The 14,392-nt window shown below is 45.0% G+C and overlaps 1 protein-coding gene across 1 annotated transcript in view; it reads right to left on the reverse strand.

Moving 5' to 3' along the window:
- Positions 1-14,392, reverse strand: part of fcsk (fucose kinase) — a 39,919-nt gene that overhangs the window by 6,091 nt on the left and 19,436 nt on the right. The window contains exons 7-19 of the mRNA XM_024379130.2: positions 11,689-11,769; positions 11,237-11,356; positions 10,821-10,992; positions 10,616-10,722; positions 7,024-7,125; positions 6,746-6,919; positions 6,539-6,612; positions 6,080-6,435; positions 5,541-5,757; positions 5,196-5,362; positions 4,097-4,324; positions 2,117-2,260; positions 1,592-1,711 (exon numbers count right to left, since the gene is read on the reverse strand). Coding sequence (XP_024234898.1) covers positions 1,592-1,711; positions 2,117-2,260; positions 4,097-4,324; positions 5,196-5,362; positions 5,541-5,757; positions 6,080-6,435; positions 6,539-6,612; positions 6,746-6,919; positions 7,024-7,125; positions 10,616-10,722; positions 10,821-10,992; positions 11,237-11,356; positions 11,689-11,769 — 2,062 coding nt within the window. The remainder of the gene's footprint in view (positions 1-1,591; positions 1,712-2,116; positions 2,261-4,096; positions 4,325-5,195; positions 5,363-5,540; positions 5,758-6,079; positions 6,436-6,538; positions 6,613-6,745; positions 6,920-7,023; positions 7,126-10,615; positions 10,723-10,820; positions 10,993-11,236; positions 11,357-11,688; positions 11,770-14,392) is intronic.

Raw genomic sequence — 14,392 nt, forward strand, 5'->3', positions numbered from 1 at the left:
GTGTACAGTGCATTCGGAAGGTATTCAGACCCCTAGTCTTTTTCCACATTTTTTTACGCTACAGCCCCATTACAAAATGTATTAAATTGTTAGGGTCATCAATCTACACACAACACCCCACAATGACAAAGCAAAAAGTGTTTATTTTAACATTTTTGCAAATTTATTAAAAACAAAAAACTGAAATATTACATTTACACAAGTATTCAGACCCTTTACTTAGTACTTTGATAAAGCACCTTTGGCAGCAATTACAGCCTCAATTCTTCTCGGGTATGATGCTACAAGCTTGGCACACCTGTATTATATTCTCACGCTCTGTCAGGTTGAATGGGGAGCGTCGCTGCACAGCTATTTTCAGGTCTCTCCAGAGATGTTTGATCGGGTTCAAGTCCGGGCTCTGGCTGGGCCACTCAAGGACAGTCATAGACTTGTCATGAAGCTACTCCTGTGTTGTCTTGGCTGTGCGCTTAGGGCTGTTGCCCTGTTGGAAGGTTAACTTTAGCCCCAGTCTGAGGTTCTGAACACTCTGGAGCATGTTTTCATCAAGGCTCTCTCTGTACTTTGCTCCGTTCATCTTTCCCTCAATTCTGACTAGTCTCCCAGTCCCTCCTGCTGAAAAACATCCCCACATGATGCTGCCACCACCATGCTTCACCGTAGGGATGGTGCCAAGTTTCATCCAGATGTGAAGCTTTTGCATTCAAGCCAAAGAGTTCAATCTTGGTTTCATCAGTCCAGAGAATCTTGTTTTTCATGGTCTGAGAGTCTTTAGGTACCTTTTGGCAAACTCCCAACGGGCTGCAATGTGCCTTTTACTGAGGAGTGGCTTCCGTCTGGCCACACTACCGTAAAGGCCTGATTGGTGGAGTGCTGCAGAGATGGTTGTCCTTTTGGAAGGTTCTCCCATCAACACAGAGGAACTCTAGAGCTCTGTCAGAGTGACCATGGGGTTCTTGGTCACCTCCCTGACCAAGGCCTTTCTCCCCCGATTGCTCAGTTTGGCTGGGCGGTCAGCTCTAGAAAGTGTTGGTGGTTCAAAACTTCTTCCATTTAAGAATGATGGAGGCCACTGTGTTCTTGGAGACCTTCAATACTGCAGAAATATTTTGGTACCCTTCCCCAGATCTGTGCCTAGACACAATCCTGTCCCAGAGCTCTACGGACAATTCGTTTAACCTCATGGCTTGGTTTTTGCTCTGACATGCACTGTCAACTGTGGGACCTTTTATAGACAGGTGTGTGCCTTTCCAAATCATGCCCAATCAATTGAATTTACCACAGGTGGACTCCCAAGTTGTAGAAACATCTCAAGTATGATCATTGGAAACAGGATGCACCTGAGCATCAAAAGTTCTGAATACTTAAAGAAGGTATCCGTTTTTTAAAATGTTTAATACATTTGCAAAAAATTCTAAAAACCTATTTTCACTTTGTCATTATGGAGTATTGTGTGTAGATTGACGAAGATATGTATTTATTTAATCCCTTTTAGAATAAGGCTGTAACAAACTAAATGTGGAAGAAGTCAAGGGGTCTGAAAACTTTCTGAATGCACTGTATGTGTTTTTGTGAGTGCGTGTTGTCTCACCAGTGGTCAGCATCTGCTCCAGGTGGAGAACAGCGTGAATGAGAGAGTCTGTGTCGTAGGTTCGCCCCGTGCATCTATAGACGGCTGCCAGCACCGCTCCCGCCAAGATACTACTGGTACCTGCAGGTGCAACAACAAACAGTGCGAGAGAAAACGGGGAGAAAGATGGAGAAAGAGTGAGAGAGGGGATGTGAGGGGAAGGGGAGAGAAGGGTGAAGGAGTGATCGGGCAATGTGTGCCACTTGTCATTGATGACCAAGTAGTGTTTTTTGCTTTTTCTGCAGCACCACAACAAGAGACAATGTGGTGGTTTATGTGTTATGAGACGCTGACACTGGCCCATGGTCATGTGCATTAGGCACCAAATGGAAGAAAACAGACAAACAGGGAGGGACTACTTAGACTCTCTAATAAAAATGACAATACATTCTCCATTGCAAAACATTCTCCGTTTTGCAAGACCAATGTCTTGCAAAATGTTTTCTGTTACATGCCCTATTGAGCACAACCCATTGCTCTTCTTACCCAGTCCTGAACCGTGCGGCAGGAGGGACCAGGTGTGGATCTCCACCCCTCCGCCCCAGCGCTGCAGGAGCTGCTCATCCAGGGACTGCCGAGAGGGATAGGTAACCAGGCCGCTGCATACACACACTGCCTTCAACAGGGCAGCTGGGACACACACACATGGGAGCAGATGACCAGATATGACCAACAGGGATGTAGTGTAGCATAAAGACACATCGATTCTGTTCACGCACCCTTTTAATTGGTGAGCCTTTAGTGTTCACAGTGACAGCTGACAGTTTTACCACAACATGATTGATCACAAAGCATGACCTGGACTACGATCAAAGACAAAGTGATCAAACATGACAACTAGAAATGTGCCTTTATGAAAAACTGGATCACGCAATAGCAGTCAACAGACCGCACAAGGATATAGAATTATTATTAAGATCTTTTTTTTTTAAACATGGAAAAATGCCACACAAGACTCCACACACACACATACTGATCAACACAGCCCACATACACTACCGTTCAAAACATACATGAAATTAGTTGCAAAATGAATATGAAATATAGTAAAGACGTTGACGAGTTTATAAATAATGATTTTTAATTGAAATAGTAAATTGTGTCCTTCAAACTTTGCTTTTGTCAAAGAATCCTCCATTTGCAGCAATTACAGCCTTGCAGACCTTTGGCATTCTGGTTATCAATTTGTTGAGGAAATCTGAAGAGATTTCAACCCATGCTTCCTGAAGAACCTCCCACAAGTTGGATTGGCTTGATGGGCACTTCTTATGTACAATACGGTCAAGCTGCTCCCACAACAGCTCAATAGGGTTGAGATCCGGTGACTGGCCTGGCCACTCCATTATTGACAGAATACCATGACTGCTTCTTCCCTAAATAGTTCTTGCATAGTTTGGAGCTGTGCTTTGGGTCATTGTCCTGTTGTAGGAGGAAATTGGCTTCAACAAAAATTAAGTGCCGTCCACAGGGTATGGCATGGCGTTGCAAAACAGAGTGATAGCCTTCCTTCTTCAAGATCCCTTTTACCCTGAACAAATCTCCCACTTTACCATCACCAAAGCACCCCCAGACCATCACATTGCCTCCACCATGCTTGACAGATGGCGCCAAGCACTCGTCAAGCATCTTTTCTGCGTCTCACGAACGTTCTTCTTTGTTATCCGAACACCTCAAACTTAGATTCGTCGGTCCATAACACTTTTTTTACAATCTTCCTCTGTACAGTGTGTGTTCTTCTGCCCATCTTAATCTTTTCTTTTTATTGTCTAAGATATGGCTTTTTCTTTGCAACTCTGCCTAGAAGTCCAGCATCCCAGTGTCGCCTCTTCACTGTTGACGTTGAGACTGGTGTTTTGCAGGTACTATTTAATGAAGCTGCCAGTTGAGGACTTCTGATGGGTCTGTTTCTCAAACTAGACACTAATGTTATTGTCTTCTTGCTCAGTTGTGCACCGGGGCCTCTCACTCCTCTTTCTATTCTGGTTAGAGCCCATTCTGTTCTGTGAAGGGAGTAGTACACAGTATTGTACGAGATTTTCAGTTTCTTGGCTGTTTCTTGCATGGAATGGCCTTCATTTCATAAACTGACAAGTTTCAGAAGAAAGTTACTTGTTTCTGGCCATTTTGAGCCTGGAATCAAACCCACAAATGCTGATGCTCCAGATACTCAACTAGTCTAAAGGCCAGTTTTATTGCTTCATTAAATCAGGACAACAGTTTTCAGCTGTGCTAACATAATTGCAAAAGATTAGCTAACAACGTGACATTGGAACACAGGAGTGATGGTTGCTGATAATGGGCCTCTGTACGCCTATGTAGATATTCCATAGAAGAAAAAAAATCTGCCGTTTCCAGCTACAATAGTCATTTACAACATTAACGATGTCTACTGTATTTCTGATGAATTTGATGTTTTTTTTTAAATGGACAAAAAAATGTACATAAAAATGCCCATTTAAGTCTTACCAGGTGCATATGGCACACAGTGGTCTTTCAGATCCTCCAGCCTCTCGCAAACTGTCTCCATGGCGATAGCATCATCCTGCACTCCGCTGGAACTGACCAATAGCAGACGGGGCTCTTTGATGCGACGAGCTCGGGCACCGATGGGCCGTCTCCCGTCGACCTTCACTGCCACGTTGACCACTACACCGCCATGTTCAAAGGCAATGGGCGGAGTGTCGCTCCAGCCACCTGTGGGATAGAGCCTATTGTGAGAAGTACTCCGACGGGCTTTGTGGCAAGAAAACACAAACTGATATAGGACCAGGCTAATGACTTTCCATTCCATTTTTTGTTAAACTAAGCATCCCATAGCATTGTTGGGTTCCAGTATGAAATGCTTGCTATACATGGCGTTAATGGGCACATGTATGAGGAATGTACATGGTGGGGTCAATGGAGGTTGGATAAGAGCCAGGGGTTTGGCATATTACTAAGTAAGGGAAAGGCAATCACATGGTTGTGGTCACTAATAAGGCTGGATAGCTGTGGATTAGTGAGGAATGGGGTCTGAGGTCAGGTCACATGAAGGGAGAAGGAACAGTTTATTACCCACATCGCTTAACTTCCTGCCTAACAACAAAGATGTAGTGTTTATAGAAAAGGAGGAGACTCCAACTAAAAGGGGGTTTAAACACTTGTGCTGGTGGAAACACATCTTTGCAGCTGTTTGACACAGTGGGTGAATAAACTTGGTTTGAGCTTTGACTAGATGTCCGTTAGGTTCTAAATAAACAGTGTAGAAACTAACGGCATGTTTTTAGGGGTATTGTCCCGGTTTAAAAGAGTAGGGATAACTCCTCAAAAGAGCTTTGCCATTAGAGTTTGGGTAAGGGAAAGGTCTAGGGCAGAGTTCCCAAACTCGGTCCTCGGGACCCCAAGGGCTACATATTTGGGTTTTTGCCCTAGCGCTACACAGCTTAATTAAATAATCAACTAATCATCAAGCTTTGATCATTTGAATCAGCTGTGTAACATTAGGGGAAAAAACAAAAAGCGTTTTAAAAACGCAGAGTTTTAAAAACGCTGTTCTAGGGGTGAAAGAACAGGGCTGTTGACTCACCTGAGAGGTCCAGTCTGGCAGGACACTCCACATCTTGCCATTCCCCAAGGGGCGGGACCTCACCTTGACCAATGTAGATAAATCTCTGTGATAACATCACAGCCTGTCGTAACAGCACCTGCCCGGCCGCCTCATAGTGCCGTGCAGCACGCACCAGCAAGTCTGGCCTACAGGGGGCAGTCATATACTGTCACTTCTGACTTAATTTAAATGTATTATAATAATTAATGGTTTCCTTCCCTTCTTGACCATAGTCTTAAGGAATTGATATTGCAGAGAGTAAACTTTATGGTGCATATGCAGATGTCAGCAGTTAATAGTTAATAGTATCAGTATGGGTCTGACCTGCTGAGCCACTTGGCTCTCTCGGTGGCCAGGGCCTGGACGCCACCCAGCAGGTCTCCCTGCTCCAGGATGGAGAAGGCATGGCTCCAGGCAGGGTTAGCAGCCGGCCCACTCCTCAGCCCCCCTCGGCCCTCCCCGGCCAGGCAGGCCAACACGTCAGCTATACAGGCCAGGCAGCGGGCCGCCACTCCCAGGTTCTCCCCGCTGCCCGCTGCAACTGGAGCACACAAGATTACTATTGTCATTGAGAGCGTGTCTGCACGTAGATAACAGTATGTCTACTTGGTCTCCACCAGCCTTTTTTCCATTCTTATGGCCGTCTGACAGCAAGAGTGCAAAATGAGCCTGTATAATGCATTCAGGCACCTGCACCCCCAGAAATTCACACAAACACACATTTAGAGAACATAAACTTCAAGTGTTGAAAAGGTGAAAGAAATGAGATGGTGCCTGAGACACTAACTCCTCCACACTGCAACTCCTTGCAGTGTACATGCCCATGTGTTCTCACGGTCAAATAAAGGAACATCAATACTCACTGGAGTCTAGTGTGCAGAGGAGCTCCTCATGCTGGCCTCCAAGCACGGCAGCCCTGAAGCTGGGCAACAACCCACGATCGCTCTGGCTCTTCAAGTTGTCCATCACTCTCCTCCTCCCCACCTGGAAGAATAGCGCCTCCCTCCAGCGCAGCTCCCCCTCCTGGTCAGTAAGGGAAAGGACCTCTCGGAGAGAGAGCCTCCACACGGCCCTCCACTGCTCCAGTGCCCCCGGCCCACCCAACAGCCAGCACACCCCCACCTCCAGCCCCACCGCACCACCCCGCGGCTGGAAGACTGGGAACAGGCGGGCCTCCATGAGTGACTGGGACCTCCCGGACCCCCACAGATCCTCAGGCCTAGGGAGAGAAAGAGCAGAGGGACCCAGCAAATATAACATTCATCATTCCAAGGGTCCAAATCATGAGCAGAGTAGGTTAGCAATCAAGCTAACACGCTTACTGTATTCCAGTGCGGCTGTAGAGGTCACTCCATCTGTGATTCAGAAAGGTGGCACCATCGTCATCGCAGGAAACCTATGGGAAGGCAAAGTCTGTAAGAGACCAACAGACATTCTAAGCAGCCTCTGTCCACAGTCCTACCATTCAGTTGGTGAAATATCTAAAGAAGGTGGAAGGGAGGAGGAGAGAGAAGACAGCGCCCTGCTACCTTAAGATCATCGTAAGCCCCCAGCACTGTATAAACAGTAATCTTCATCTCTCCCAGTTGTATGTGGTGCCCTTGGATGATGTGGTCATTGGTTAAGGCCAGCTGCTGGATGTGCGAAGATGAGGTCACTTCCAGGCCTGAGAGTAAACAACCTGAATGCACATCCACTGGTCCCTGGGAAAAGAGGTCAAAGGTCATACAACATCCAAGCTTACGGGGACACAGTGAAATAAATGTTTTAAGTACACATTTTATTCTACGTTTGAGTTCCTCCAGACCTGAAGGTGGCAGTGCTGGATAACTGCTCCTGACGCAACACTGACGTCCCCCTCCAGAACACTGTTGATCACCCTGCCTCCATCACTCACACACTGAGTATTCTGAGGACAACACAGACAAAAATACATGGACAGATATTAAACACACACAATTCAATTTATTGTTCCAGACACGTTTATGGCAGCTTTGTGTAGACCTTACGAGTGAAGGCTTACCTAGTACGTAGTGGAAGATCCTAAGAGGAGGAAGAGGAAGACCATGCTCCTCAGAAAATTTCATAAAAATAAAATAGTGAAACAATAAAACAGTGATCCTTTTTAGTTAAAACTATTCTAAATATATTCACAAGTCACCAAATAATTGATTTAAAAAAAAACACTATTCTGCAATGAAGGTCTACAGTAGCTTTAGCAGCACTTGGTGGAGCCGGAGGAAAGCTAGCTTCTGTCCTCCTCTGGGTACATTGACTTCAATACAAAACCTAGGAGGCTCTTGGTTTTCACCCCCTTCCATAGACTCACAACCTATCAGAGCTCCTGCAGCATGAACTGACATGTTGTCCACCCAATCAAAGGATCGCAGAATGAATCTAGTACTGAAAGCATACTAGTACTGAAAGCATAAGCTTCAGATATCTAGCACTGCAGCGCATAAAATGTGGTGAGTAGTTGACTCAGAGAAAGACAATAGTTGAACAGATGAACAAATTCATTTCTTCCAGAATAAAGGAGAAGCAAGAGAGAAAGAGCTAGCTGAATGCAACTAGCTAGTTTAGCCTACTCAAACAGAAAAGGATGTTAGCTAGCTGGCTATGGCTATCCAACACTGGAACTCTTCCAAGTCAAGGTAAGCTTTAGGTTGTATTAATTTATTGCCAAAGGGGCCCGCCGATGTAACTGCTAAGCTGCTTTGACTGTACTGCATGATTGTAGTGGGTTTACAAATGCATTAGTATAGTAGCTACATTATATGACCAAAAGTATGTGGACATCTGCTCGTTGAACATCTCATTCCAAAATCATGGACATTAATATAGAGTTGGTCCCCCCCTTTGCTGCTATAACAGTCTCCACTCTTCTGGGAAGGCTTTTCACTAGATGTTGGAACATTTGTGTGGGGACTTGCTTCCATTCAGCCACAAGCACAATCGTGAGGTCGGGCACTGATGTCGGGTGATTAGGCCTGGCTTGCAGTCGGCATTCCAATTTCTCCCCAAGGTGTTCGATGGGGTTGAGGTCAGGGCTTTGTGCAGGCCAGTCAGATTCTTCCACATCGATCTTAGGCTTGTGTGCAGCGGCCCCGGCCACGGAAGCCCATTTCATGAAGCTTCCGACAAATATTTATTGTGCTGACATTGTTTCCAGAGGCAGTTTGGAACTCGGTAGTGAGTGTTGCAGCCGAGGACAGACGATTTTTACACGCTTTACACATCCAGTCCTGTGAGCTTGTTACCTACCACTTTGCGGTTGAGCTGTCAAATAAAACTGTGAAGGACCTCGGTGTTACTCTGGACCCTGATCTCTCTTTTGACGAACATATCAAGACTGTTTCAAGCACAGCTTTTTTCCATCTACGTAACATTGCAAAAATCAGAAACTTTCTGTCCAACAATGATGCAGCAAAATGAACCCATGCTTTTTTTACTTCTTGGTTAGACTACTGCAATGCTCTACTTTCCGGCTAACCGGATAAAGCACTAAATAAACTTCCGTTAGCGCTAAATACGGCTGCTAGAATCCTGACTAGAACCAAAAAATTTGATCATATTACTCCAGTGCTAGCCTCCCTACACTGGCTTCCTGTCAAAGCAAGGGCTGATTTCAAGGTTTTACTGCTAACCTACAAAGCATTACATGGGCTTGCTCCTACCCATCTCTCTGATTTGGTCCTGCCCCACATACCTACACGTATGCTACGGTCACAAGACGCAGGCCTCCTAATTGTCCCTAGAATTTCTAAGCAAACAGCTGGAGGCAGGGCTTTCTCCTATAGAGCTCCATTTTTATGGAATGGTCTGCCTACCCATGTGAGAGAAGCAAACTCGGTCTCCACCTTTAAGTCTTTACTGAAGACTCATCTCTTCAGTGGGTCATATGATTGAGTGTAGTCTGGCCCAGGAGTGTGAAGGTGAACGGAAAGGCTCTGGAGCAACGAGCCGCCCTTGCTGTCTCTGCCTGGCCGGTTCCACTGGGATTCTCTGCCTCTAACCCTGTTACAGGGGCTGGGTCACTGGCTTACTGGTGCTCTTTCATGCCGTCCCTAGGAGGGGTGCGTCACTTGAGTGGGTTGAGTCACTGATGTGGTCATTCTGTCTTGGTTGGCACCCCTCCTTGGGTTGTGCCATGGCGGAGATCTTTGTGGGCTATACTCAGCCTTGTCTCAGGATGGTAAGTTGGTGGTTGAAGATATCCCTCTAGTGGTGTGGCGGCTGTGCTTTGGCAAAGTGGGTGGGGTTATATCCTTCCTGTTTGGCCCTGTCCCGGGGTATCATTGCTGTATTTATGCTGCAGTAGTTTATGTGTCGGGGGCTAGGGTCAGTTTGTTATATATGGAGTACTTCTCCTGTCTTATCCGGTGTCCTGTGTGAATTTAAGTATGCTCTCTCTAATTCTCTCTCTCTCAGAGGAGGAGGACCTGAGCCCTAGGACCATGCCTCAGGACTACCTGGCATGATGACTCCTTGATGTCCCCGGTCCACCTGGCCGTGCTGCTGCTCCAGTTTCAACTGTTCTGCCTGCGGCTATGGAATCCTGACCTGTTCACCGGACATGCTACCTGTCCCAGACCTATTATTTGACCATGCTGGTCATTTATGAACATTTGAACATATTTGCCATGTTCTGTTATAATCTCCACCCGGCACAGCCAGAAGAGAACTGGCCACTCCTCATAGCCTGGTCCCTCTCTAGGTTTCTTCCTAGGTTCTGGCCACCGTGCGTCTACACCAGCATTGCTTGCTGTTTGGGGTTTTAGGCTGGGTTTCTGTACAGCACTTTTGATATATCAGCTGATGTACGAAGAGCTATATAAATAAATTTGATTTGATTTATTGGCTTGGAAAGCTTTTTTCACTTGGTCACAGAAAGCTGAAAGCTGAAGCCCACAAGTGAATGGAAAAGGTGCGAGAAGGAATTATATATATACACACAAGGAGGAAAGTGATCTATGTTTGTGTGTGATCAGGGGCGTCTTCGTTCCGCCGTTTCTGTTGAAAAACTTTCCTTAAAAACGTCAGCAAACGGAACATACCTGAATTTGTCCAATAGAAACTCTCATTTGCAACGGATGGACTAACGATTACATCCTAGATCAGTGTCACTGTCTGTCACCTTGATAACTTAAAATTGTCTCGACCTGTGCACCTATGTTGTAAACTTTCATTCATAGGCTAGGTTGTAGCAACCTCATGATGGGCACAGGGAAAATTAGTATCATGTAGTAGCCTAAACCTATCGATGTTACATTGAGCTGGGTGAATGGAATATGAATGACAGTCATCCAATATGCTGTAATAGACATAAGGCCATGCTCATTAACAAGAAAAATACTCCATCTTAAAAACGGCACCGACCGCCACTGCCAGTACGGTACCTGTATGTGTGACAAAGTGTCTCTCTCTGTCCCCTTCTTTGTCAGGCGGCCAATGTGCTCTCTACCGGACAGAGTCAGGTAGTCGTAGCAACCGCCAGGAACGTAAACTGCAAGGAGAAAACCAAACACACTTATGAACCACTTGTAATAGGATGGCACATTTGGCATGTACAGAGAATGATGTACCACATAGAAAGAGACATACCCATATGGAGAGTAGTGCCTCTCAGTATCCTCCATAGTAAGGCCCGTGCGCTCCTCACTACTGCTCCCTGTTGACTGATGGGGGAACTGCAGCCCGCCCTCTCCCCATTCACAAACTCTGACTCATTCAGGTCTGAGCAAAGACACATCAACAAATCCAGGAAGAGTGAGATCTGCAGATAATAAATAACCATGGAAAGAAAGACAATGAAGGGATGTAACAGAGGATAAGGCTGTATCAGAATAAAACCAGCTTTGTGTAAACCTAGAAAAAAACAGAACAGCGTTTGAGGGGGGAGGGTGCAAAGATATGGAAGAGTGAAATTGATACAGAAGATGAAATGGAGAGTGACAGGCACAAAGAGAGGTAAAGAAAATGAGAATTAGAAATGAGAAGTAAAGATGAAGACTGCATACCTGAATGGGTGGTGCCCCAGAGTCCATGCCCATGTACGTGCAGCCGTCAAGGGGAGGGGTAACATGGGCCTTCAGCAATCGCTCGAGTACCCTCCTGCAGAAGAACACAGGCCCTGACACCTGAATGGAGTTACATCATTACATGTGTTGCAGGCTCATAAAATAAAATGAGGTTATTTTATCACATACAGTACACGCAAGAGGTACAGTGAAATGGGTTGTTTCACAGCGTCAGCCAGCACCCCTGGAGCAAATTAGGGTTAATTGCCTTGCTCAAAAGCACATCATTTTTCACCTTGTCATCTCGGGTATTCGAACCAGTAACCTTTGAGTTACTGGCCCAACGCTCTAACCGCTAGCCTACCTGCCGTCTAGGTATTCCCATGACGCTTTTTATTTAAGGAAAAAATACATTTCTGGATATTTTCCTATATTCACTATCTTTGACTTACCAGTGGCACCATCCCATCAGGCTGTGCGGCTCGGCGAATCCGCTCCTCTGACCCCTTGTAGATGATGTCACGTACTCTACCCTATGAGCAGAGAGAAACCACCATTTGGCACTACTTATGAATGATAATCTTCATGCAGACAATGTGTACAGTGCCTTCAGAAAGTATTCATTGGCTTATTCCACTTACTTGTGTTACAGCCTGAATTCAAAATACAAAAACATTCTCACCCATCTACACACAAGACCCAATAACGACAAAGTAAAAACATGTTTTTACTTTCCAAATGTATTGAAAATTAAATACAGAAATGTCATTCACATAAGTATTCACTCCTCAGTCAATACTTTTGTAGAAGCACCTTCGGCGGTGATTATAGCTAAGAGTCTTTTTGGGTAAGTCTCTAAGAGCTTTCTACACCTGGACTGTGCAACATTTGCCCATAATTCTTTTCAAATTCTTCAAGCTCTGTCAAATTGGTTGTTGATCATTGCTAGACAACCATTTTAAGGTCTTGCCGTAGATTTTCAAGTATATTAATTCAAATCTGTACAGTCAGCTACTCAAGAACATTCACTGTCTTGGTATTGGTAAGCAACTCCAGTGTAGATTTGGCCTTGTGTTTAACGTTATTGTCCTACTGAAAGGTGAAATTATCTCCCAGTGTCTGGTGGAAAGCAGACTGAACCAGGTTTTCATCTAGGATTTTCCCTGTGCTTAGCTCCATTACATTTATTTTTTATCCTTAAAAACTTCCGTCCTCAATGATTACAAGCATACCCATAACATGATGCAGCCACCACTATGCTTGAAAATATGGAGTGGTACTCAGTAATGTGTGTATTGGATTTGCCACAAACATAACACTTCGTATTCAGTACAAAAAGTGAATTCTCTTCGCCACATTTGTTTGCAGTATTGCTGTAGTGCCTTGTTGTACAGGCTTACTTATTTGCACTGCCAGTTAGGTTAGTATTGTGGAGTAACTACAATGTTGTTGATCCATCCTCAGTTCTCCTATCACAGCCATGAAACTGTTTTAGTCAACATTGGGCCTCATACTAATCTACCAATAGGTGCCCTTCTTTGCAAGGCACCGGCACTGGAAATCCTCCCTGGTCTTTGTGGTTGAATGTGTGTATGAAATTCACTGCTCGACTGAAGGACCTTACTAGGGATTAACACAGGTAACCGGGATCACTCTTCACATTTCCCGAAAAAATAAAAACTACAAAACAGGAAAATTACAAAAATATTCCCTCAATGTCGCAATAATGCAATACCACAAAATACACAACATGTACAGCAGCAGATTCGATAATATGCCACTACATTTTTTTGCCAAACAGGTTGTTGGATAGAAGCCTTTAGCCTAGCGTATTTACTTCACACAACGTCGGCATTAATTCAAAGCACACGCATAATTGACACTGCACACGAGACCAGAATGCAGTTTAGAGTGTTACGTTCTAATTCTCAGAGTAAAACGCTTAACCAAGTTTATTCTTCCCAGAGGGTCAATATAGCTGCATTCAGACAAAAACATTTTTCACACAAGCACTGATATTTAACTGTTCCTCATAGGCTGAGTCCCCTCCTACTCATCTGTACAAACGTCATTGTTTACTGCTAGGCAGGACACTGGTGATACAGGCAAAAAACGTTGATTTCTCTCAGGTGACCTGACCTCAACCCCCCTCCATCACCAATCCATGGCTCTCTCCCCTTATCAATGCCTGCCACAAGTGATCGTTTCCCTGCACTCAGCACATTCCAAGCTTAAATTGCACACACGATATACCTTCCTCCTATAACCATTAACTTCTGGTCTAGACCCTCCACTATATACCTTCCTCCTATAACCATTAACTTCTGGTGTAGACCCTCCACTATATACCTTCCTCCTATAACCATTAACTTCTGGTGTAGACCCTCCACTATATACCTTCCTCCTATAACCATTAACTTCTGGTCTAGACCCTCCACTATATACCTTCCTCCTATAACCCTTAACTTCTGGTCTAGACCCTCCACTATATACCTTCCTCCTATAACCCTTAACTTCTGGTGTAGACCCTCCACGATATACCTTCCTCCTATAGCCATTAACTTCTGGTCTAGACCCTCCACTATATACCTTCCTCCTATAACCCTTAACTTCTGGTGTAGACCCTCCACGATATACCTTCCTCCTATAACCCTTAACTTCTGGTGTAGACCCTCCACTATATACCTTCCTCCTATAACCCTTAACTTCTGGTCTAGACCCTCCACTATACACCTTCCTCCTATAACCATTAACTTCTGGTCTAGACCCTCCACGATATACCTTCCTCCTATAACCATTAACTTCTGGTCTAGACCCTCCACTATATACCTTCCTCCTATAACCATTAACTTCTGGTGTAGACCCTCTAAACCTCAGCACTGCCTCAGTGACACAAGTATATTTCATATTCTCAGAACCCAACGAGAGTTTATCAGAGTGGAAAATTCAATCCAGGTTCGATCCAAGCCCGGTGAGTTGAAGCCGAGCCCAGGCCTGGGCCGACATCACAGAAATTAAATGAGCCCAAACCCCCCGCAAAAAAGACAGATTTCTAGAAAATAGTTAGCTATATTGACTTAAACTGGTGTTGAGAACAATGCGGTATAGGCGGGCGGCAGCACAGTTTGGAGATGAGAAAACAGCCACTGGGCCTTG

Source organism: Oncorhynchus tshawytscha, linkage group LG19 (genome assembly GCF_018296145.1).
Source record: "Oncorhynchus tshawytscha isolate Ot180627B linkage group LG19, Otsh_v2.0, whole genome shotgun sequence".
In the NCBI taxonomy this organism is placed as follows: domain Eukaryota; kingdom Metazoa; phylum Chordata; class Actinopteri; order Salmoniformes; family Salmonidae; genus Oncorhynchus; species Oncorhynchus tshawytscha.